Source organism: Podarcis gaigeae (assembly GCF_964106915.1).
Source record: "Podarcis gaigeae genome assembly, chromosome: 2".
Classification (NCBI taxonomy): Eukaryota; Metazoa; Chordata; class Lepidosauria; order Squamata; family Lacertidae; genus Podarcis; species Podarcis gaigeae.
In genome coordinates, this window is record NC_139679.1 from 84,435,069 (window position 1) to 84,459,987 (window position 24,919).

At 43.3% G+C, this 24,919-nt stretch overlaps 1 protein-coding gene across 5 annotated transcripts in view; it reads left to right on the forward strand.

Moving 5' to 3' along the window:
* The window catches only part of FLNB (filamin B), an 86,523-nt gene that overhangs the window by 53,987 nt on the left and 7,617 nt on the right, over nucleotides 1-24,919 (forward strand). The window contains exons 22-42 of one of the 5 annotated variants that reach the window (XM_083727106.1): nucleotides 711-884; nucleotides 1,679-1,841; nucleotides 2,429-2,589; nucleotides 3,361-3,528; nucleotides 6,309-6,401; nucleotides 7,664-7,787; nucleotides 8,479-8,635; nucleotides 10,193-10,382; nucleotides 11,705-11,952; nucleotides 12,639-12,716; nucleotides 13,330-13,432; nucleotides 14,724-14,864; nucleotides 16,810-16,938; nucleotides 17,723-17,896; nucleotides 18,369-18,527; nucleotides 19,155-19,358; nucleotides 19,778-19,930; nucleotides 20,639-20,761; nucleotides 23,328-23,594; nucleotides 23,828-23,965; nucleotides 24,058-24,173. In XM_083727106.1, coding sequence (XP_083583232.1) covers nucleotides 711-884; nucleotides 1,679-1,841; nucleotides 2,429-2,589; nucleotides 3,361-3,528; nucleotides 6,309-6,401; nucleotides 7,664-7,787; nucleotides 8,479-8,635; nucleotides 10,193-10,382; nucleotides 11,705-11,952; nucleotides 12,639-12,716; nucleotides 13,330-13,432; nucleotides 14,724-14,864; nucleotides 16,810-16,938; nucleotides 17,723-17,896; nucleotides 18,369-18,527; nucleotides 19,155-19,358; nucleotides 19,778-19,930; nucleotides 20,639-20,761; nucleotides 23,328-23,594; nucleotides 23,828-23,965; nucleotides 24,058-24,173 — 3,263 coding nt within the window. Of the gene's footprint in view, nucleotides 1-710; nucleotides 885-1,678; nucleotides 1,842-2,428; nucleotides 2,590-3,360; nucleotides 3,529-6,308; nucleotides 6,402-7,663; nucleotides 7,788-8,478; nucleotides 8,636-10,192; nucleotides 10,383-11,704; nucleotides 11,953-12,638; nucleotides 12,717-13,329; nucleotides 13,433-14,723; nucleotides 14,865-16,809; nucleotides 16,939-17,722; nucleotides 17,897-18,368; nucleotides 18,528-19,154; nucleotides 19,359-19,777; nucleotides 19,931-20,638; nucleotides 20,762-21,705; nucleotides 22,148-23,327; nucleotides 23,595-23,827; nucleotides 23,966-24,057; nucleotides 24,174-24,919 lie in introns of those variants that run through there. The other 4 variants (XM_083727108.1, XM_083727107.1, XM_083727109.1 and 1 more) reach the window with 4 other exon arrangements.

Consider the following 24,919-nt stretch of genomic DNA (forward strand, 5'->3'; position numbering starts at 1 on the left):
TCTAAAGCAGACTAGAGTGGTACTACTACTTCCCTAGATCTGTATTAAAAAAATAATAATTGTCCAGTAGCACCTTAGAGACCAACAAAGGTTGTTCTTGGTATAAGCTTTTGTGTGCATGCACACACTATACAGTGGTACCTTGGGTTATAAACACATCGGGTTACAGACTCTGCTAACCCGGAAGTAGTACCTCGGGTTAAGAACTGTGCCCCAGGATGAGAACAGAAATCGTGTGCTGGCGGCACGGTGGCAGCAGGAGTCCCCATTAGCTAAAGTGGTACCTCAGGTTAAGAACTGACCTCTGGAACGAATTAAGTTTGTAACGAGAGGTACCACTGTACTTTTGTTGTCACTCGCATGACTCTTAACCTGCATATCCCAGTACATGCTTAGATGTGCCCCTGGCAGTTCACAGTGCTTTCCTGGAAAGCACCCTTCCCGCCACCAAATCACATGGCTCACTTCCTCATTTCTGTGGGTTGATAGTGACTCATGAGATTGTAGGAAAGCACCCTGGCAAAATATGGCTTAGGTGAGCAGGTTTGCGGGAAACTGCTTGGTTGGGATCATTCTTGCATGATACCCATTTGGGTCTCTTGAGTACCATTGTTGTCTCAGAGTGGCTGAAGCTATTTCCATGCAGAAGCATGGAATTCTTGGACATGGTTCTGCCCAAAACAAAGCTGTTTCCCAACTTTATTTCATAGATGTTTTCCGTGAAGCGACCACCGATTTCACCGTAGATGCTAGACCCTTGACCAAGACTGGTGGAGACCATATCAAAGCTCAGATTGCAAATCCCTCTGGAGCTTCCACAGACTGCCTCATCAAAGACAATGCCGATGGGACATATGCAGTAGAGTTCACACCCTATGAAAGAGGTAAAGTCTGCTAGTTGCTACTGACTTTGGGAGGATAAGGGAGGAAATAGATCGTACTAAGCGGCACCATTCTATATTTTAACACACGTCGAAGGGCAGGCTTGCTCCAGGACAAGGGTAGCCAACTTGATGGCCTCCAGATGCTGCTAGACTGAAACTCCCATCTTCCCTGACCATAGGTAATGCTGGCTGGCAGAGCCATAGCTAGGTGATCTTGCACCCCTGGCAGAACCGCACAGATTGTGCTCCCCTAGCCATGGATAAATTAGCTCTTCTTTCCACCTCTCCTCCAACCCCCCACCTTCCACCCATTCAATTCACCATAAATTTGAAACCATTTCTTATGAGGCAATAATCAATATTTATATTTATGGATATATCTTTTGCCAATTTTTCACACACACACCCCCCAGTCACCTGCGCCCCTGGTGGGGGCCCATCTCACCAACCCCTAGCTACGGTCCTGCTGGCTGGTGTTCATGGGAGTTGTAGTTGAACAACATGGGGAAGGCACTACATGTTCTAGAGGAGGCATCCCCAAACTCGGCCCTCCAGCTGTTTTGGGGCTACAACTCCCATCATCCCTAGGTAACACAACTAGTGGTCAGGGATGATGGGAACTGTAGTCCCAAAATATCTGGAGGGCCGAGTTTGGGGATGCTTGTTCTAGAGTAAACTCTCTTACATTCTGAAAATAATTCAAATAAGGTGGAGTCTAATGGTCAGACACCTGTGATGTAACTTTTGCAATGCTTCAGAGACTTCTCCAGTAAACGTTCATCTTCTGCTTGCAGGTCCTCACACTGTTGAAGTAACCTACGATGATGTTCCTGTACTAAACAGCCCCTTCAGGGTTGATGTTACAGAAGGATGCCATCCTTCTCGGGTGGTGGCCGAAGGAGCTGGGCTACAAGAAGCCTTCACAAATAAACCAAACCCATTCACTGTTGTCACTCGGTAAGTATTATGGACTGTATTCTGATACGTTAATGTGGGCAGAGTAAGCTGCGTATTTGTAAAATAAAGTTGGACGATCTGACTGTAGATGCATAAAGTAGAATTGCAGGTGTCCTTGCCTCTCCTCCCAAAGTAGCTGATTGACAGGGACATGCCATGGGCTAGGTACAAATAGCAAGAAGCAACTTAGAGATCTTGACATTACCACAAGCTTAAACATTGTCATCTTCCTTACAAACCCGCCCACACACCTTCAACTCACTGCTTTGATTCTTCATGACTTTCCCCAGACTGTCTTTGTGTGATTCACACGCCTGCCAAGTAATGTCCTCACCAATGACTTCAGAATTCCCCAGGCTAAATTGGACTTTAAACTGAAGAAACCATTAATCAATCAACATGTAGACCTACCTGCACTACAGGTTCTTATTCTTCTCAACTGTCTAGTAGGCTACTGTCATTCTGAGAGAATGCAGCAGAGAACAATTAGTTGCAGTCATGCAAAGCAAAGTGGGCTCTTGAGTTTAAAATGCTGTAATAGAAACATGTTAACTGTTCCCCCCCCCCCTTTTCTTAAATGCTTGCAGAGGGGCTGGAATTGGCGGCCTTGGAATAACTGTTGAAGGACCCTCAGAATCCAAAATAAGTTGTAAAGATAACAAGGATGGCAGCTGCAGTGCAGAATATATTCCTTACGTTCCAGGAGACTATGATGTCAACATAACTTATGGGGGCGAACACATCCCTGGTAAGATGGCTTGCATCCTGAGGTTGGATTCAAAGTAAAAGCCTGTGAACTGACTTTCATGTTGGAGAACACTTTTTTTTTTTAAAGGATGTTGTAATGTATAATAAATAATGTGTGTTGCATTTGAAAAAGTCAACATATCATGCTTTTGCAAGAACATTCCCAGTGGGAATCAGGGTCTCATAGCAGAGCCTTTAGATTTTTGGGAATATGAGCAAATAGCCTTATTGACCTATAACACAATAGTAGTATATTTTGCTGCTCTTTGACCGCTACATAAGAATTTGTCTTACACAGAGTCCACCTAGCTCAGTGTTGTCTACACTAACTGGCAGCAGCTCCCCAGGTTTTGAGTTTGGGGTTATCTCCCAGCCCTACCTGGATTGTCCGGAGATTGAGAATCTGGGATTTCTTTCATGCGAAGCTGATGCTCTGCCACTGAGCCACAGCTCTACCCTAAATGTATCTAAAGATTTTGTGGTGGGTGCTAGAACCAACTTTCAGTGCCCCAAAACTTATTTTTCTCACCTCATTAGAGCATCAAGTTCACATTGCATACAGTCCCATTTCAATTAAAATTTAATCCTTGTCCGTCTAAATAGCCAGTATAAATCTGATTTAAGTTGCCCACTTTTATCAGGATAGTCATCAGTGGGAGACTAAGGGAGCAGTGTGAGAGGAGCTGGGCTGCTTAGGGGTGGCTGTTGGCGAACCTTTACACACGTTGCTACATTCCCCTTTGTACTGAGCTAGCACTTGCTTCATTGACAGGCAGTCCATTTAAGGTTCCTGTAAAAGATGTCGTTGACCCCTACAAGGTGAAAGTCTCTGGACCAGGCCTGGGAACAGCAGTCCGTGCCGGAATTCCCCAGTCGTTTACTGTAGATACCAGTAAAGCTGGGGTAGCACCACTTGAGGTTACAGTAACAGCGCCCAGAGGTAATGTGTTCCACTGCAATCGCTTGATATTTCTTTTAAATGAGTTGTATGATTAGCAGAAGTCATCACTTGGAAGCACTTGAGTGGTAACTAGTAGGAGTTGTTGAATTGGAGGTACTCAGAAAAAGTAGCGTCGTGTACAGTTCTGAAGTGCAAAGTTTTGGGTATTGCTGATATAGCTATTACTCTGTAGTGCTTCAGAAAGTTGGGAGCTTCAGTAAAGGTCTCCTTTATAACTCAGTTGGGAGTCTTCAAGGCAAGTCTAATGTTTAAACAGACATGGGAGGACAGCAGTTTGAGTACAGTTGTACCTTGGAAGCTGAATGGAATACATTCCAGAAGTCAGTCCGACTTCCAAAACGTTTGGAAACCAAATTGCAGCTTCTGATTGGCTGCAGCATTCAGAAACCGCGGAAGCCCCATCAGATGTTCAGGTTCCAAAAGAACATTCGCAAACCGGAACTATCACTTCTGGGTTTGCGGTGTTCAGGAGCCAAAACGTATGAGTTCCAGGACGTTCGACAACCAAGGTACGACTGTACATGACACTTGGAGTGGAGCATATCTGGTCACTGAACAAACTTCTTGCACTAGGACAATATGCTTTTCAACCAACAATCCCGCTAACAAGTCATTGTAATCAAATCTTGCATAGAAAGCGGCAGACAGGAGTATTAATATTTGATTTACAGATAGGTAGCCGTGTTGGTCTGCCATAGTCAAAACAAAACAAAATCCTTCCAGTAGCACCTTAAAGACCAACTAAGTCAGTTCTTGGTATGAGCTTTCGTGTGCATGCACACTTCTTCAGATACACTGAAACAGAAGTTTCCAGACCCTTCTATATAGTGAGAAGGTGGGGAGGGGTATTACTCAGAAGGGTGGTGGGAATGGGTGATTGGCAGATCGCTGTGATGAGCCTGTTGACGACTCTTAACGACTGCAATAGGTCTTACAGGAAGAAGCAAGGGGTGAAAAGGTGAAAAATGGCTTTGTCATGTATAATGAGATAAGAATCCAAGGTCTTTGTTCAGGCCAGGTTTCTCCATGGTTTTAAGTTTGGTGATAAGTTGTAATTCAGCAGCTTCTCTTTCCAGTCTATTTCTGAAATTCCTTTGTAGTAAAACAGCTACTTTGAGATCTTGTATAGAATGTCCTGGGAGATTGAAGTGTTCTCCTACTGGTTTCTCTGTCTTGTGATTCCTGATGTCCGATTTATGTCCGTTTATTCTTTGGCGTAAGGTCTGGCCTGTTTGTCCAATATAGAGAGCTGAAGGACACTGTTGGCATTTGATGGCATACACAATGTTAGACGATGAGCAATTAAATAGTCCCGAGATGGTATGTGTGATGTTGTTGGGGCCAGTAATGGTGTTGTCCGGGTGTATGTGGCAGCCCTTTTCACCCCTTGCTTCTTCCTGTAAGACCTATTGCAGTCGTTAAGAGTCGTCAACAGGCTCATCACAGCTATCTGCCAATCACCCATTCCCACCACCCTTCTGAGTAATACCCCTCCCCACCTTCTCACTATATAGAAGGGTCTGGAAACTTCTGTTTCAGTGTATCTGAAGAAGTGTGCATGCACACGAAAGCTCATACCAAGAACTGACTTAGTTGGTCTTTAAGGTGCTACTGGAAGGATTTTTTTTTTTTGTTTTTAATATTTGATTGTTTTCATGATGTATTGATTTGCATTTTTGTTCTGTTGTGAGCCGCTGTGAGAATATAAATTTAAATAATAAAAACAAATGGTACAAGCTGATCCAAATATATGGATGTTGGGGTTTTTGTTTTTTTTTTTTAAAAAATCAAGGTAGCTCAGGTAAAAATAGTACTGTATACTCTTAGGGTGGTGAGAAGTGGCCTAGGATCATCTGACAGCTGAATGGGGGGATCTGCGTTTTGAAACAATTCTTGGCTACCTTGAAGGCCGCTTACAACCTGTTAAAGATACACCACCGCTTACTTTGTATTTGTGAATGCACTAGAAAATGTTAAGGTGGTTAAATCTTTGGCAACAAGTTCATTGAGCTGCCTTGGTCCTATCCACTCCTGTGAGACACAAGTGTCTGGCTGCCTTCTCTGTGAAGTGCTCTGATTCTTGATAAGAGCATGGAGAAAGATTGAGGGAGGAAAGGAGACAGAGGTGAAGGCCTGAGGAAAATGCTGTGAGAGGGTGGCTAGGAAACAAGGGTTGGAAGAAGGAACAGTCTGGTGGGATGAGGGCTAGTGGAAGAAGCCCAAAGCAATTCTGATGTTACTAGATGCTAAGCACTCTTGCGTGTCAACTATCTAACATTGCCAGATATAGAATGTGAATGCATTGAACCTCAGATGAATGAAACCCTCCCCCCCCCCCCACAAATTGTAGTTGGGTCCCCTCTCTTACCTCATTCTTCCAGTTACTGAAGACTTTTATTTAATGTGTTCTGAGTACTGCAGACTTATGCAAGAATACTTGAGTAGGTAAAATACTTCTTGGAGCAAGTACGTTTCAGCTGTTGGCAGATCTAATTCAGCTTCATCTTAAGAAGTCTTTCTTCGCTGAAGTTGTGAAAGCAACTCAGCCCAAGGGCCAGAGGAGGCAATGGCATTTGAAATTAAATTGCATGTACACTGCACACCGTGAACCTATGCTGAACGGGATGCACTTGGTCTAACGTAGCCGTTGCATGAATAAACCACCTTTTGTGTAATTGGTTTTAAGGCAAACATGTCTCAAGGGACAACTGACAGAGCTCTGATTTTGTATTACTAAGTTAATAGCTTTTTAATTCTAGCTGATGAGCCGGATACCCAGTCATGGCGCAGTCCGCTGAAAGCAATTTCAGAGTTCTTTAAAGGTGACCCACAGGGTGAATCTAATGAGACAGGTTTGAACTTTTACTAACTAATTACCTGTGCCTCCAGCAAATCCTCTAAACTGTATAAAGTGCTGCTGTGAATGAGCTTAATTGAACTTCTGTGCTTAACTGCCGCTGTACTATTAATTCTCCACTGAGTTATCCTTTTTACTAAACCATCCCTTGTTTGATTTATATGCACACTTACTTTGGTCCTTGATCTAAATTGTAACTGCAGGCAGTTCTAATCATGTTTGCAACTAATCTTGTGAAATAGCTGCATGTGCAAATCCACATATCTTGATTTTCTGGGAATAGGTCCTTGGAGCTCTTCTTACCTTGAACTAGCCGATCATAACACTTGTTTGGCAGCACCAAATTTTGTTGACTGCGCTCAACTTCTCAATGTCATACTGAGGGGTAGAGCCTAAAGAAGGCAGGGTATTTTTTTTCCATTCTGCGCCAGTTTTCATATTTTTATTCATATGTCAGTTTGATCCCATTTCTACATTAATCTTAATATAATTTAATTAATTTTAATATAAAAAAGCATGAGCATTTGTATTCAAATACACATTGTCATAATAAATACTTTAAAATGCATATTTTATCAGTTTCTCAACCTTTTAAATGCTAAAATATGCAGTTTAATTTTTTTACACATTTTGCTGTTTTTGAGAAGTGTATTGCAAAATTTGGAGAGCTGTTCTGATCTTTGTATTAATCTGGGAGGTGCAAATTAATTTGGTTTGCTAATCGATGCAGACCAAATAAATCTCTCCTCCATGCCTGGGTTATAACGAAAGTTACTAACTATTCCTGACTAACACGCAGTACTGAATTGGATGTTGAGCCTAATCAGTAGTAGTGTTCAAATAAAAAAAGTCTTCCTTTTTCTGGAAGCTTATATTTAAATGTGCCCGATAACTGACCTAACCAGCTGTATAATTTTTGAACAATAAATCACTCCAACCCCTATTTGATGGGGGTTTCTTAGCTTACAGCCATTGGAGTTGAGCCAGCCAAGGAACTGCTAGTGATTTCACCTCTCTCTAATTGATGAGGTCACAGACTGGGAATGATAGGAATAAATTGGCTTATCTGAACAGACCACAAAGCAGATGTCTCTGTAGATTTCTTGCAAAGCTTTAAATCAGCAGTGTGTGTGTGTGTGTGTGTGTGTGTGTGTGTGTGTGTGTGTTGGTGCTCAAAGCGGCAAAATTGCTCGTGTGTCATTGAGGCCTTTGAGAAGGTGGCCAAAGGAATTGAAAAGTGGTCTTTTTACTATTTAGGCTTGGCAGAACCTGTAAATATAGTTGACAATGGTGATGGCACCCATACAGTAGCCTACACACCTACGAAAGAAGGTCCCTACACAGTTGCAGTAAAATACGCAGATGAAGAGATTCCTCGCAGGTAAGAGTGGGGTGCAGGAAACAAAGCTTATTGTGCAAACTGCAGTGCTGTTGGCTGGCCTCCAAATTTGAGGTGGGTTGCATTGTTGTTCATGAGCTTAGTCTTTGCACTTAGTTTTGGTAAGGAGGCTTTAAAGAAATGCTTCTACAGCAAGGACTTGGTTCCTCCTGGTGGTTGTCAGAGAGGGGGAAGAGGCTACAAAGTGCTGTGCATTTCCTTGAACTGTAGAATCTAGCAAACATTCTGTAACTAGCCCAGTGTTTGCTTCTGCCAAGGACCAGCTTGTTTATTTATGTGCTGCTATTATTGCTTGAATGCCAAAATAGGCTTCCGAGAAGATTTACAAAGCACCAAAACGAGTTACACAAGCATTAAAATGCAAGTGCCCGTCGCTGAAAGGCACAATGAAACAACACAGCAATTAAAAACAGGGGTCAAAAGATCTCTAGGGAATGCCTGTGTAAACAAGGGTGTCTGTCCCACTCTGTTCCCCAAATGTCTACTAGGTTTGTACATATAGTAATGAGTGGTTCCCTAACTCCTACATCAAAAAGGTTCAGTGACTAATCCAGTGTCTGGCCTTCAACAGTAATCTTGTACCTTTGTTTAACCTTCATGCCGGTGAGGCATCTACTTACATAAACATTCATGATCTTCAGTGCTGAAATGTGTCGCTCTGTTCTTTCAACAGCCCGTTCAAAGTTAAGGTGCTTCCAACGTACGATGCCAGTAAAGTGACGGCGAGTGGGCCAGGGCTAAGCTCCCATGGGGTTCCTGCCAGCATGCCCACTGAGTTTGCTGTTGATGCTAGAGATGCAGGCCAGGGACTTCTCTCAGTGCATGTGACCGTAAGATACAATTTCTTCCTACTGTTGACCATTTAACACAGGAGCTGAATCTTCACACGCTGAACTCAAAGACCTCTGGTATTTTCAGTAGGAGAACTAGAATGTTTCCTTCTGGTGCACTGCTGAGCATCACTGGGGGTTCAACAGGGCAGACCTCCATTCAGCAGTGCCCTTAAAGCTTTCCTTTAAAAGTATCAGTTGGCAAACTTCGCTCACTTTATATATCACCCAAATTTAGCAAGGCTAGTGTGTGCTGACTATTTCGAGAGCAAAGCTTGTGGCTCCTAATAGATAGAGGGTGCCCTGGACATAGTACAGTGCTTTTTGATGTGAACTATTCCTAGCCTTTTCAGATCCCCATAAACTAGGCCAGTCTGCAGTTTTCACCATGAATGAATATAGACAAGGTTTTGTGGAAGAGCCAGTACATACTTCAGAGGTAATCATAGTTGTTCTGGGCTCTGTTTCAAGGCAGCTTTGTCATGAGCATTTGCAAAGACAAACCTTGGTTTCGAGGGATACTAGTTAACCCCCACAGCGCATTAAAGCTGTTAAAGCAAACAATTATGTATTAGCCAGAATAATGCATGGTGCCCCATTCCCCTGTCTAATAAGCAGTGCTATGAAAACTTGTTATAAAAAAATAATGGAAGAGTAGAGCTTGCATTTTACCCAGAGGACCTTTGACTTGCAGCTATTAGTCAAAAACTGCACAGATACAACACCTAAAAGCTGTCTGGTGGCAGTATGATATGCAATAGTCTTGCATTAGACTCCTGTTTCAGTATAAACCTAAGGTAAAGGTAAAGGTACCCCTTCCCGTACGGGCCAGTCGTGTCCGACTCTAGGGTTGTGCGCCCATCTCACTTGAGGCCGGGGGCCAGCGCTGTCCGAAGACACTTCCAGGTCACGTGGCCAGCGTGACAAAGCTGCATCTGGCAAGCCAGCGCAGCACACGGAAACGCCGTTTACCTTCCCGCTAGTAAGCGGTCCCTACTTATCTACTTGCACCTGGGGGTGCTTTCGAACTGCTAGGTTGGCAGGCGCTGGGACCTAGCAACGGGAGCGTTGGCGCGGAGGTTTTTACCCACAGCGCCACCCGCGTCCCTGATAGTATAAACCTAGACCATTCTTAATCAAGAAGAAACAGGTTAACAAAAATGACTGCTTCCAGTGTAACATGGAAAGTGTTTGCATTACCCACAGAAGCAAGCCAATTGCACATTGCTCATCCAAAGCCTGTGATATTTCTTGCAGGATCCAGGCAATGTGGATATTTACTGCCAAGTCGTGTCCTAAGGATTTTTTCTTGTCACATGATTGGCTTTTACAGACAGCAACAAATCACATTTGTTTGAACTTCCCTGTCACCCTCAAACTGCCCTTTGATTGCTTAAATACCAGGTCCCCTTGAAAATAAAAAACAGCATGTTATAGAAACTGTCAAGTTCAGGGTAGATGTAAACCTGAACGTCTGCTGTTTTTAGAGCTTACGCTCTGCGTCGTCTTTGTGATTGAGGCTTTCTTCCTGATTATGGCTTCGCTTCTGGCATTCAGGACCAAGAAGGCAAACCAAAGAGGGTTGACGTCCAAGACAACCAAGATGGCACTTATGCAGTGACTTACCTCCCTGACAAGACTGGTCGCTACTCAGTTGGCATTAAATACGGTGGGGATGATATCCCCCTTTCTCCATACCGAATTCGTGTGTCGCCAGCAGGAGATGCTAGCAAGTGTCAGGCAACAGGTAAATTCGTTCTGTTTTCTCACTGTAAGCAATTGTTTTATAAGAGTACCAGAGTCAGGCAAGCTATGCAAACTGCTCTCCTAAAAGCCTTTGTACACATATATTGACGTGAAATGGGCTACCTGCCCTATATGATCAGCACATATACTTAAACAGTAACTTTTAAAATCTGCATTTTCCAAGATAGCATTTTGATGTACAGCCTTTAAACAAACAAAATGCTTTGCACTAGGTCTGACTTTTGGTTCATCCAGCTTAGTTTTGCCTTACACTGGCTAGCAGTGGTTTCATGTAAAGGGCCTTCTCAGCCCTACCTGGAGATGCCAGGGATTGAACCTGAGCCCTTCTGCATGCAAAGCAGATGCTGCGCCCCTTCACCATGCACAGTGAATCCCCCTTGGTGATTGCAGCTTGATGCAAGAATAAGTTGAGCCCAAAAGTCTGCTGCAGAACTAGTTCAAAGTGGAGCCTGTGGCCAGATGCCAACCGTGGGCCCCCAATAGGCATCTTTCAAGCACAAAGAATGTGGAAGTGTTAGTAAGCATGCCAGTCTCTTCGGAAAGCATCCATTACAGCCTGAAGCAAAGCTCTAATGCTAGAGCCTAGGGTTGACTGCAGGGAAAGACCATGTTTGCACCAAAGGAGTGACTGCATTGTTGCCTTGATCCACAGCGGTCCGTTTCTGGTAGGGTGTATGTCGTGACATCTTCTGGTTGTTTAAAGGCATTAAGGGGACACAGTGGGCTTCAAGGGAAAGAGCAGCTGTCTCTGCTGCAATAACCACCTACTTCTTTTCACACTCCCCTGCAACCAGCAACCTGTCGTTTGAAAGCTGACACAAGGATCATGCTTTCTGCATGAATAAAGCTTTGTGTTGCTCATGCAGATGGCAAGTCATGCAGGGCTCCTTTAAGTTAAGCCACACTACTTTAGTGTTCACAAACTTACAGACCTCTCCTTATCAATGTATGCTGTGGTACCCTGATAAAAATTCTCATCTGTAAAACATTGCTGTCTTGTGTGAAAAATGCTTTTGATGTGTTACAAGTGCCAGATAAAGGAGAAATGGATCTGGAGGTGCAAATGAATCTCTTCCCCACTAATCCACCTCCACATGCACCCAGGGGACCTTGCACTACAGCTGGGGTGGTTTGCAAAGGTTTCATGACAAAAGCCTGGTTTAGGCTTGCTTGTCTGCAGAAGTTTGGATTAACTTGCTGTGTGTTTCATAATGCAGGTGTCCAAAAGGAAACTGCACAGAACTTTCTTGGCAGAAGATATGAGAATCTGCTCTGATGCTCACCATACCATTTATCTCCTAGGTCCTGGCATTGCAGACACAGTGAAGTCAGGAGAGGAAGTTGGCTTTGTGGTTGATGCTAAATCTGCAGGCAAGGGCAAAGTGACGTGCACTGTCCTGACACCAGAGGGTACAGAAGTCGAAGCAGAGGTCATTGAAAACGAGGATGGAACATACGACATCTATTACACAGCTGCTAAACCAGGAACCTATGTAATTCATGTCCGCTTCGGTGGCGTGGACATTCCAAACAGCCCCTTCACCGTCATGGTAAGATACCTGGCTTTTGGTTTTGAAACCCTTTGCGTGAACTTAAGAGTAGACTGATAAGTAGTGAGCATGTTAGCTTTAATAAGTCACATGAAGTTTGACGCAGTCGTTTGCAGCCTGTTAGTCCAATCCTTATCAAGAGTAATGAGAAGAAAGTTCTGTTGAGTTCAGTAGGACAAACGCACAGGTAAGTGGCGCTAGGATTGCAGCCTAAATTAGCATTTGGAGTGAGCTGTTTTGCCTATGTGGTTCTTGTGGACAAAGCAGTGTTTTTTCGGCTATGAGAAATACTACCGCACAAAAACCCTAGTGTCGGATGCCATTCTTCAGATCTGCTGTTGTACCACTTTCCCCTTGTTCAGGGCTCTTCGCCATTGTGGTCCCAGCTAGTTGGGAACTGTGAGCAAGAAGTCAGCCCAACGCAGAGTGCGTGCGCAAGAATGGAGTTCCGTCACAAAGGGCTTTGGGGCACATTCTTGTTTAATGTGGAAGAGAGAGAAGGTGGCTAGCTTGGAAGTGCCACGCAACCCTTGAGTTCTGCTTCTGGTGTAGCTGCTTTCACCTCTCCCACGCTGTGCGTGTCAGAGAACCCTATGCATATGTACCTCTAAGTTGCGATGTTTTTTATAAGCTCTATGAATGAAGAGGGTTTTTAAAACTATACCTTGCCTTTTGCCACTAACTAGGCTACAGATGCAGATGAAGTTGCAGTGTTGTCTCAGGAGCCACTAAATGCAGCATGTCCCCCTGGATTCCATCCCTGGGTACCTAGTTTTGTTTTTTTACACTGTCTTCTGTGTTCCATGCAAGAGTTGACATCCTGCCTCTTGGGTCTGTTTAAGCTTGCTTTCTTGTCATATCTTACTGGTGATCAAAAAGCAACTTTGGGGCAACTTGGGTTTGATTCAGAACCTTCCTTCATATATATTTAACAACTCTTAACATCACAATCATTTTAAACGGTGCATCTGTGGTACTTTGTCCTTAGGGAGCTATTTTCTTCTTGACTTCAGATGGTGAACGGCTTCTTCCTAGAGTATTGTCACTGACCATGTTGCTCTGGCTTTATGTTTTGGTTTCTCTTCTGCTTTAAAAAAACCACAACTTTCTTCCAGACCATAGCCAGCTTCAGTGTTCCTTTGGACGGAGCTATCCTTGCATCTTTTACTCTTCCATTTTGTATGTTTTTAAAACTCTCTTCTGAATGTTTTTCATGTAAAACAATGAATGGGAGCAAAGCTTTGTGTGGTGGTCAACAGTCTGCAGTTGAGTGGTGTCTTCATTCTGGATGCAACTGTCTGGACTGGTCAAAAATAGCTAAGCAAACTGTTTTGTGCTAGAACTCCTAAAATGACAATAACTTTTTCTCCACAATAGGTCACGGAAGAAGCTTATGTTCCTGATGGTGACATGAATGGTCTTGGGTTTAAGCCCTTTGATATGGTCATTCCTTTCGCAGTAAGAAAAGGAGAAATAACTGGTAAACAAGCTTTCAGCACACAGTTGATCACTCTCTTTAAAGCAGTGGTGAGGACCCTGTGGCCCGCCAGATGTTGGGCTCTTAACTTCCACAGTCCCTGACTGCTGGTTGGGGCTGATGTGGGTTAGAGGCAACATCTGGAGAGCCACAGAGTCTCCATCCCATAGTTAATGTCAAGGAAAATGCCTTGCCCCCACCTGTCTTTTGGGTGCCCCTTGCATAGCTCAGTAGTTTAGCTTTGTAATACATTGTAATAGAAGCATAGATTTCACCCTGCAAGATAATCTTTCAAAAAGATTGTGCTATTGTTTGGCCTTAGCAGAGCTGGGAGGAGATAAAAATGAAGCTCTCCTAGAGTAGCCATGATTGTCCTGTCCTTGTTACCCACTGCGCAAGTCTATTTAATCTGCTCTTAAGCATCATCCAGAGCAACAGCTCTTCATTGGGGCCTTCAATTATTATTTCTTCTTCTTATTTATTGAATTTCTGTATTGCCCTTCATCCGAGGATCATGGAGCGGTTCACAATATAAAAACACAAAAATACATACCATAACAATTATCATTATTGTTATTTATTGAATCTGTATACCACCCTTCACCCGTAGATCTCAGGGCTGTTCACAACAAAACAAGAAAAAGCCTTGCACAAAATCCCAAAACCAAAGCGCCTGAAAATAATATCCCACCCCACACAGTTAAAAAGGCCATAGATTGTTTAATTAGCCAAAGGTCTGGTTGAAGAGGAACATTTTTGCCTGGTGCCTAAAGGTGTTACAATGAAGGTGCCAGGCGAACCTCCCTGGGGAGAGCATTCGACAAGTGGGAAGCCACTGCAGAAAAGACCTTTCTCATGTTGCCGCCCTCCAGATCTCTTATAGAGGAGACACACAGAGGAGGGCCTTTGATCATGATTGCAAGGTCCAGGTAGGTTCATATGGGGAAAGGCTGTCCTTGAGGTATTGCAGTCCTGAGCTTGAAAACAGTCAGCTTTGGCAGGCCATGGCAAACTCTATAGAGAGTTGTAGATGCCACCAGACTTTGATGGCTTTATGGATTTTGTCTGTCTAAGCCAACCTTCAAGGACACGACTTGTGTTAAAAAAATATTAGAGTGTTATACTCTGGTTGTTATCAGAAGAATAAATGGATCTCCAAGCTTCAATGCAGGAGAATGAGTGAATGGGAGGGCCCCAATACCATGCGGATTTGAGTGTGAAAACACTAAAACACATGGCTTTGCTTTTTGAAGTATTGTGCAGTTTGAATTTAGTTTGAGCTTTGTGTTTTCAGGGGAAGTTCACATGCCCTCAGGGAAGACTGCACCAGCAGATATTGTTGATAACAAGGATGGCACTGTAACCGTCAGCTATGCCCCTGTTGAGGTTGGATTGCATGAAATGCATATCAAATACATGGGCAGTCATATTCCAGGTGAGTGCCAGTGATCTCAAATCAGCACTACGTTATTCACACCTTTTCTTCAATTGTCCTACTTCAGTCCTATGCATTGCCTTGGTCTAGGGTTGTATTGCATGCCTCATATGGTGATGGTGGTGGGTAGCTGAGTGAAGGCAGGAGGAGTTCTTAGTGGGTTTACAGCTTGTGCCAGACTTAAAACAGATTTGGCTTTTGTGGACAGAGTTTTGTGGCCATACTTTTGCAGTTAGCTTGGAACTTATAATTAACTTATTTTAGTGAAGAGGTACTACAACTAGAATAGAGAAAAAGTTTTGAAATGCATGTGTAAAATATTAGGCCTCCTTTGCTTAAACTATAATCTGTGGAAAGGATCAAGCTATAAAGAGCTCAGCCCAATTTCCTAGTGAAGTACTTACGTTGCCAGTTTTGACTGCCTGCGCCACTTTTGCTGGCTGACTCACATGCATCGTCTTCATTGAGAAGTTGTAAAAATGAAAGCTGAATATAATCCATCTGGCCTTCCCTCCTCCCCAGCCTCCTCTCTTAAGCCAACACTATTAGCTAGCTTAAGGTTTACTACTTGGCAAGAATTTTCAATTAATTTTATCTGGGAAAATGGACAAATCCCTGGTAGTTCAGCTTTTGCATACATATTCTCCTGGCTTACTGGGATTGATACAACCAAGAATTCTGCATGGATATTTTTCCTCTTTGGCATGCTGGTGCTTCGGGGGTCACACTCGGTTCCTTTCCGCACCTGTAGTGCTGCTGCTCAAATAATGTTTATTACATCACTTAGAGTTTTGTGACTAAGCAGCTTTCTAAATAAATAGAAAGAGGTGGATGTCCTGTTCCATACTACCTGTGTGTACAGTTCCCTGTCTACTCTTGGAAGTGGCATTGCAGGTTTCTGCCCATGTCAAAAGGGGCTTTTTGTCCCTTGAACTGGGGCACATCCAGACAAACTGGAGCCGGCTCATAGCTTTTGGGGACAGGGACACGTTCAGCTATTTCAGCTTTGAAGCCTGTGGCAGAGCTAGAAATAGAAGCGCCAGTTAAGTCCCAGCCACAAGAACAGTTTCTGCATAAATCTGGACTTTTTTTATTATAAAAAAAATAGCATTGGCTTTTTTATGTGCACCGTGATGACTGGTTTAGTGAATCTCTGGCAAACTCAAACTTCACTGGCAGCAACCAGTTGATAAATTTGTAAGGAATAGGACCCTTTATATGAGCATGACTGAGGACATGCTCTTTTCTTGCTGGTAGAAAGCAACTGCATGGGATGGTTGGAGTTCCTGCTGTGTGGATGTATAAACTGGGAGGTGTAAGGCAAAGTTCTGTGGGAGAATTTGATGGTTGGGTGCTGCATATGTTCATTATTTGCAGTAGCAGGCTTTCTAGAGTGCTCTAGTACACTTTGGGGCGGTGAATAAATGTGAAACCTAAATGGAAACCAGTGAAACACTGAAATCAGAGGAGGATGAAGTTACTGGAACTGAGCAGGATGCTTGAAAACTTTCCTAAATGCTCATGATTGACAGTGGATCTTGCATTTAATTTCTTGCAAGGCTCTCCAGCATCAGAGGCATCATGCCTCCATATATGAATGGCTGGACAACTGCAGCACAAGAGAGCGATTGCCCCCATGTCCTCCTGCTTGTGGGTTTCCTAGATAAGCATCTGGTTAGCCACTGTGGCAAATGGATGCTGGAGTAGATAGATCTTGGTCTTATATAACAGAGGTCTTAATGCGTAGCATTCTCTGTCATACTGAAGGGAATATAGGGAAGAACTGAAAATAAATTCTGTGTGTGCAAGCTTAAGACGTATTAAATTGCTGAGTAAACACACAAACTTATATTCGTTCTCTTTGGAGAGATGTACAAAAAGATGTTAAAATAATTTAAATATCCTATCTCAAGTGTGTTTATGCATAGTTTTTCAACCTTTGCAGAGAGCCCTCTACAGTTCTATGTGAACTATCCCAACAGTGGAAATGTAACTGCCTATGGACCTGGCCTTGTCTATGGTGTAGCAAACAAGCCAGCAACCTTTACCATAGTCACAGAAGATGCTGGTGAGGGTAAGTGGTCTAATCCATAGTCTCTGAAGAATTTACTTGACATGAATCCTGTTTGATTTTTGGTGGAATATTTAACTTCCATGTAAGCACGCCCCAAAATTTTAAATTCCGAGGCGGATGCTATAATCAGATTTCATAGAGGGTGAATAGAAATAATTCATCATTTTCTTCATTTCCCCAGTAACTTTAGGGATCCATAAATATACCAGTGCATGATTCAACATAGCATCACTAACAGATTGTACTTCTGAAGCATTTTGCAGATTACATGATGTATTACAACTGTCTCATCTAACATTATGGTGGCCCTAATGATGGGTTAGGCTGAGAGCTACCCAAAGCCATGAAGTGAGCTTTGTGGCTGAGCTTGGATGTGTACCTGCAAGTCCAAATACGATTCTGGACACTGAACCCTCCTTTAGGAGAAACGTAGATGTTCCTGTAAAGAGCCATAGATTTGGGACCCAGCGTCTTACTGCCCCTGTAGTCCAACCCCTTGTTTGCAGCAGGAAATTCAGAGCTGATTACAGTCAGTTTGACAGACTTAATTCCCTTAATTCAAAGTTGCTTGCTTTCACTTCCAATAAAACATTTTGAAGACAACTTGCATATGACAAATGAAATCTTCAGAGGGCTAGCCATGATGCTCAATCCAAGCAGGGCCTCCCACATCTGGAACTGAAACTTCGTTCTTAATTGAAGTTCACTGATTTTTATTTCAGATCATGTCTTGAAAAATGTAAGTTTGAGAATTCTTGTGTCACTTTTTTCTCCAACGTGACAGGTGGCTTGGACCTAGCAATTGAAGGTCCCTCCAAGGCAGAGATCAGTTGCATTGATAACAAGGATGGCACTTGCACCGTGACTTACTTGCCAACTCTTCCAGGAAACTACAGTATATTAGTCAAATACAATGACAAACACATCCCAGGAAGCCCATTCACTGCCAAAATCACAGGTACGAGGAGCACTTGAAACAGCCACGATGGGCCTAAAAGCTTTGTGTTTGCAATCGGTTGCATTTAGTATAAATTTACATAAAGAAAAGACTTGCCTTTAACACTCATACTCTGTGTAGACTGCAAACGGAGAACTGACAACTTGTTTTTAACCATGTGGTGAAGTCATGTTGTGTTTAGCTGGCTTTTGCCCAGTAATTTAGTATGAATTGCAGAAACAAAAGGTTCCCTGCAATAACTTCTGAGCTGTCAAGTGTTGTCCAGTTATTGTCCACTAGAATCCTGGTTTCGTGGAGCATAAATTTCCATTTGTAAGCAGCACACATGTCTTCTGATTCTCATTGATGCTTTCTTTGTAAATTTAAGTGGAAAAGCATTTGGATGGTTTGACCAGAATGTTAAGATCCAGTAATGTTAATATCTAGTAGTGTTTTAATCCAAAATCCTAATGGGAAATTTTCCTTTTTAAAGATGACAATAGGAAGCAATCTCAAGTTAAACTGGGCTCTGCTGCTGACTTCCTGTTGGACATTAATGAGACTGATCTTAGCCTCTTGACAGCCAGTATTAAAGCCCCATCTGGCCGAGATGAACCTTGTCTTCTGAAAAGGCTACCCAATAACCACATTGGTAAGTCTTAATCATCTTCTAGGGAGGCTGCTGTATTGGTTCTGTGGTTCTGGCAGGGTGGTCTTGGGAAAGCTTGTGAACCTGGGCCACAATTGGAATCAAATAATACTTTTAATTTGTGACTAGAGTGGGATTTTGATGCCACAAATATTTAATGCCAGCTATCTTCCAGGGACGCGGGTGGCACTGTGGGTTAAACCACAGAGCCTAGGGCTTGCTGATCAGAAGGTTGGCGGTTTGAATCCCCGCGACGGGGTGAGCTCCCATTGCTTGGTCCCTGCTCCTGCCAATCTAGCAGCTCGAAAGCACGTCAAAGATCAAGTAGATAAATAGGTCTGGTTCGCCAGAAGCAGCTTTGTAGATAAACATCTCTGGTTTGCCAGAAGCAGCTTAGTCATGCTGGCCACATGACCCGGAAGCTGTATGCCAGCTTCCTCGGCCAATAAAGCAAGATGAGCGCTGCAACCCCAGAGTGGGTCACGACTGGACCTAATGGTCAGGGGTCCCTTTACCTTTACCTATCTTCCAGTTCTGTATTGTGATTTGACAGTGTGTGTGGAGGGAGGGGGGGGGAAAGATAAAGTGTGAAGTTACAAATTTGTCTTGCTGCTAACCTCTGTCTGGCAGGTATCTCATTCATTCCACGGGAGGTGGGAGAGCACCTGGTCAGTATTATGAAGAATGGGAGCCATGTCCCCAACAGTCCGGTGTCCATTATGGTGGTCCAGTCTGAGATTGGTGATGCGAGCAGAGCAAGGGTTTCTGGACGTGGCCTGGTCGAAGGACGCACGTTTGAAATGTGTGACTTCATTGTAGATACAAGAGATGCAGGTCAGTACTGGAATTCCTGGGCTGCCAGAGAGTATCTAAGGGATGCCTGTGGGCTGTGGGTTGCCCACCTGTGATGTGGTTGATCTGCTGTTGTTGTTTTGAGTCGTAGTTGTCCGATCATCACAGCTACTGAGCAGAGCAAAATTGCCTGACTTGTAAATTTTGGTTGCCATGATGTAGAACAGGTTTGGATGCTCTGTCAATCTGCTAATTTATATAGGTTAAAACTCACAGGTCTATACCACAAGCAGCATATCAAGCAAAATCCCATATGTGACCATGAGCTGAAACAGCTGGCTCACTTGGAATGGTTAATATACAATGACTGCAGTCCGTAAAGCCGTCCATCAAGATTTAGGTGGTGCTCATTGAAGCTCTTCACAACTGCTTGCACTCATCCCAGCTGCTTTCTTTTCTAGGTTATGGTGGGATATCGCTGGCAGTTGAAGGACCTAGCAAAGTAGACATCCAGACAGAAGATCTAGAGGATGGAACTTGCAGAGTTTCGTACTTTCCAACTGTACCTGGTGTCTACATAGTATCTACTAAGTTTGCTGATGAGCACATCCCAGGTAAGAGAAAAGGAGCCTACGTAAGCGAGCCATTGCTGGTCCACTTCCCCATCAGCGCTGACCTCTTGTAATAAGTGCAGAGTCTAGAGGACACCATCTAGGCTTCCCACCAGGGCCTTCATGTTCTGAAAATGCCTGAAGAAGCTTGACTGCTAAATTTTGGAAGGCAGGATAATAAACTTCTTGCGCACCTTGAAGATGCTTTTGTTTGAGGGGTTGTCTCCTGCTGCAGTGTAACACTTATCTCTTTGCTACTCAAACTAGAATATTGGTTTGGTACAGGTGACTCTCAACATACGTGGGGGTTGCGTTCTAGGGTGTAGCTTGCAAAGCCAAAATCACGTATAGTCAAAATACATTGGGGTCATAGGTGGGTGGGATTGCCAAAGCCGTTTTTTTCCTGGACACCTGCCCCGCCTTTAATTTATTTAAAATTTGCAAAGCATGTAAAGCTGAATGTGTGTAAATAGCAAGTTAATCTGTGTAGGAAGATGGGGCTTCCTTGATGGTCATCGGTGATAAGTCTCATGCTTAATGTGCTTAGTTAACAAATGCAGCAGTCCAGCCTTCCTCAGTGGGAAAGAATTCTAAGATGGTAGTGGAAATAACTATTAGTAGACGATATGTTACTTTATTGCCTGTGAAAGTCTTTATGCTTCCTGTACTGATAGATGGAACTCAGTGTTGTTTTGTCTCTACTAACTACAGGGAGCCCATTTACTGTGAAAATAAGTGGTGAAGGAAGGGTGAAGGAAAGCATTACACGTACTCGGCGGGCTCCTTCTGTGGCCACGGTTGGAAGCTTGTGTGATCTTAACTTAAAAATCCCAGGTAAGTTAGTTCTACTAATACATTTACTGTTTTGGAAACCATAAACCAATTGAATCTTCTGGGCATTCTTTGCAATCCGATTTAAAAATGGAATGTTTTCCAAATACTTCTAGAGATCAGGGAAGGCATTCTTATTTAGATCGGGGCTTTGTATGGTAGGACTCACGCCCATTTCTTTCTAGGCCCCATGAAGCAACAGTGGCATTTAAATTTTGCTTTCTAGCACATCACCCACTGACTCAGTTCTAATAACAAGTGACCTGGTTCACATGTAATGCTAAGCCAAACCTGGACTTAAGGTGAATGCATAGGCTATTCAAAATGATACCATTATTTTTGCCTCTTAGACCTTCCTCCTGTTGCCTGTCTACCTGAGTCTAAGCCACAATTTGACTTAGCACATGGCTGAACCCAGATTTGTTTTATTAACCAAGGTTTTTTCCTGGTTTCACAGTTTATGGTTTGTCTAGAGGAAACAAACCACGAGCTTGAGTTTGGGCTACATGTTAAGCCAAACCATGGCTTAACTCACTGTAGCACAGCAGTACTGAAGAACAATATGCCCAAAATTTCTGTCTGGGAATTCATGCATTCATGCTATGTGTGAAGTACGGGTGTTAGGATGATCTCAGAAGGTTGTACTTGAGTCACTGTGATGCTTGAGTTACCTTCAGCCATATTTTTGGAAGGGTAGGAGCGCAGTTGCTGCTATAGAGAACTGTATCATGTGGATCTAACTGGGGGAGACACATAAAATAATTGTCTGGTTAAAGAATAAATGCTATCTTGCTCATAGAATGCACTAATATACAGAATATATTCAGCATGCTGCTTCAGTTTAATACATATTCTGACGTCTGTTTCTATCTCTTTCTCTGCTGCTCTAATCAATCTTGGTCTTCCTGTCTTCTGTTCCTTTCTTTCCCCCTATTGCCTTCTCATAGTTACATGGTTCCAAATGGCTATATGTCTGGAGAGATTGTCCCGTGTTTCACACCAGTTCATTCCCACTTTCCTGTGTGCTGAGCAGAAGGAAAACTTCCAGACTCAATTGAGAGAACCTTGGTGTCCTAGTTTCACAAAAAAACCAGCCAACACCAGACAACAGTGTTTCCAATCATTCCTTCTATGGGGTCTACAGATGTATTACATACCTGGCTCCTTAGGGGTAGTGGGTACGTTGTAGTACTGAGGTTGTTCTATAACTGCATTACATACTTCAATAAAATCTGCTTTAAGGCACAATGCATGGCAAGTAAGCAGCAAAAGTATTTGTTACAAAGACCTGTCACAAACCCTGAGTCAGTAATGGAGCCTGTGGCCCTCCAGATATTGTTGAATTCCAATTCCTATCAGTTCTTAGAATGGTTGATGTTCACTGCACTAAATCCAACTCTGTTCCCAAATAAAATTAGTTTCTTCCTTGCTTCCTTGCTTCCTTCCTCCTTTCCTTCCTCCTTTACTTTTCCTTTCTTTTCCTTTCCAAGAACTTCAAAGAATCTTAAGCACAACCCCTCCTGGACATATTTGTCTGTAACTTGGTAGATTTGATTTGCTCTGTTGTGGGGGGAGTCTATTATGTCTGCAAATTCCATCCTCTTCTATCAACAGGAAAAGGTTTTTTTTTTTTTTACTTCCCAGTAGTTATTGGTGTGGGGGATGAAGTGGACTTAAGTTGGGTGATTCAATTCTTGATTCATTTGTCAAGTGCTTCAGAAAGAGGCAGACTGCTTTCTGAATTGTGCACCTGCTGTGTACATTGATCAAGTAAACATTCAGAAAAAAGGGGGGAGTGGGCTCAAATTTAACTCATCCCCCACACTTGAATGCCTGTGACTCCATATGAGTGCAGTTGAGGCTCTATCCCAATTCCATATTTTGCAAGAAAAGGGAGCCGCTTAATATGCTTAAATCTTTTGAAGTATTCGCTTTTCGTTTGAGAGATTCTGTAGCTTCAAAAATGGGTGGTGGGGGCTCAAAGAGCAATGTATTGATTTCTCATTATCAACTGCAAGCTCTCTTAACTCTGCTTTCTGCAGTCAATGGAGACACTGTGACTTGCTTGTCAAGGGTGGTGGGTGACAAAATAATTGGTTTTGTGAAGATTCTTGGTTTTTGAGGTGAACTGATAAGTATGTGCTCGTCCCTAATATATATATATCTGACACTCTGCATGCACAGGTGAGTGCTTGGTATGCACTCACTTAACCGTCAGTTATGTTTTGCTGGTTGCAGTTCTGGGAAGTTGAGCTCCATCAGGTTCCCAGCAAATGTCTGCCAGGTAAAAGTGTCTTAGTGTATGATCTATAGACGAATGTGCACTCAAGGGCCACTTTGCATGTAATGTTTGAGGGCATTTCAAACATCTGAAAGCAGCTGACTTTGGAACTTCCAATAGATCCCAAGAACCTGAGTTGTATAGTCAACTAAACTTGGTGACTGGGTTTCCTATGGGGAAGGTTTCAAAACAACTGAAATACTGGGGAGCTCTGCCCTCGTGCACTGGGCAATGTTTAGATACCAAATCTACCTGCTCCCCATTAATGGTCAGTTCCTTTTTTTTTAGAAATCGACATTGGTGACATGTCAGCTCGGGTCACTAGCCCATCTGGGAGAATGACAGATGCAGAAATAGTAGAGCATGATAAAAACACGTACTGTGTCCGCTTTGTACCACAAGAAATGGGGGTCCATAATGTGGATGTGAAATACAGAGGACAGCATGTGCCAGGCAGTCCATTCCAGTTCACCGTTGGGCCGCTTGGTGAAGGAGGGGCCAATAAGGTCAGAGCTGGCGGTCCAGGACTTGAAAGAGCAGAGGCAGGCATCCCAGGTAAGACCTTCACTAAATTTCATCTGAATACATGGGCATGGGTCTAAGGGCCTTGCAGTGAGAAGGGATAATGGCTGTAATCTTGGAAAAGGGTGCTTACATCTTGTAACACTAGAACACATTTCTGGAAGCCTAGTGACCCTACCTTGTGTTGCAAAGCCCCATATCACAAAGGGATTGGAGGGCCACTTACCTGCTTCTAATTCCTGGGTTGTTGTTGTCGTTGTTAACAGCTGAGTTCAGCATCTGGACAAGGGAAGCTGGAGCTGGAGGTCTTTCCATTGCAGTAGAAGGACCAAGTAAGGCAGAAATTGCTTTTGAAGACCATAAAGATGGATCGTGTGGTGTATCATACACTGCTCAAGAGCCTGGTATGGATATCTTAAGCATTAGCAAGTTGAAATGAAGCAAAACACCACAAAAACAATTCCTCCTTGCTTAGCAAAGTTCTTATTTCTTCCAGGTAACTACGAGGTGTCCATCAAATTCAACGATGAGCATATTCCGGAAAGCCCTTACCTGGTTCCTGTGATTGCTCCTTCCGATGATGCTCGTAGGCTCACTGTTATGAGCCTTCAGGTGAGACATAAGGAAGCATCTCCCATAGCCTACCACAAGCTGATACCATCCTTGTGCTCAAGCTCCTTAAAATTATTACTTGCTCACTAGCTACACTTCTTCAGAGGAGATCCCTTGGCAAGCATGTAGGCCTTCCAAGTTAGGAAACAGCATCTGAAAAGGGGTGACTCTTTCCTAGTGCTATTCAGCTAAGGAACAACTATGGCCTCCATTCTCCCCGCACAGTGGCACTAAGCGGTTCTATAAACCTTGCTGTTAATTTTCTCACAAGGTTTGTCTATGTATGACAGCGTTCAGCAATGAAGCAATCCTAAGTGGGGTAAGTTGGCTTGCATGATTGCATGCTGACAAGGCAGTTAGGCTAAGATGCAACATTTCTGCTTGGCGTATGCTCCCAGAATGCACATGGTTGAACAAATGAGGCTCTGGGGTGAGCACAGAGCAGTAATTCACACATGTGCAGATGTTGCAAAACCACAAGCTTGTACTTTAAATGATTCTTAAACAGCAGCCAAAGTCTGAGTGGATTCCAGACTTCTAGCTGCTTTAGTTTGTACATAGTCCTGACTTTTTCCGTGGTGTGCATCTAGCAATATTTTTAAGTGACTGTCTTTAATCTAAAATAAGAAGCCTGGAAGTTTCAGATTGAGCGTTATCCAGCCCATGATGTGTAGAATTGCTGCAGCTTGAGGCAGCAGTATTGGTTAAATTGCACTGCTTTTCAGAACTATGGTTTTATAGACTGA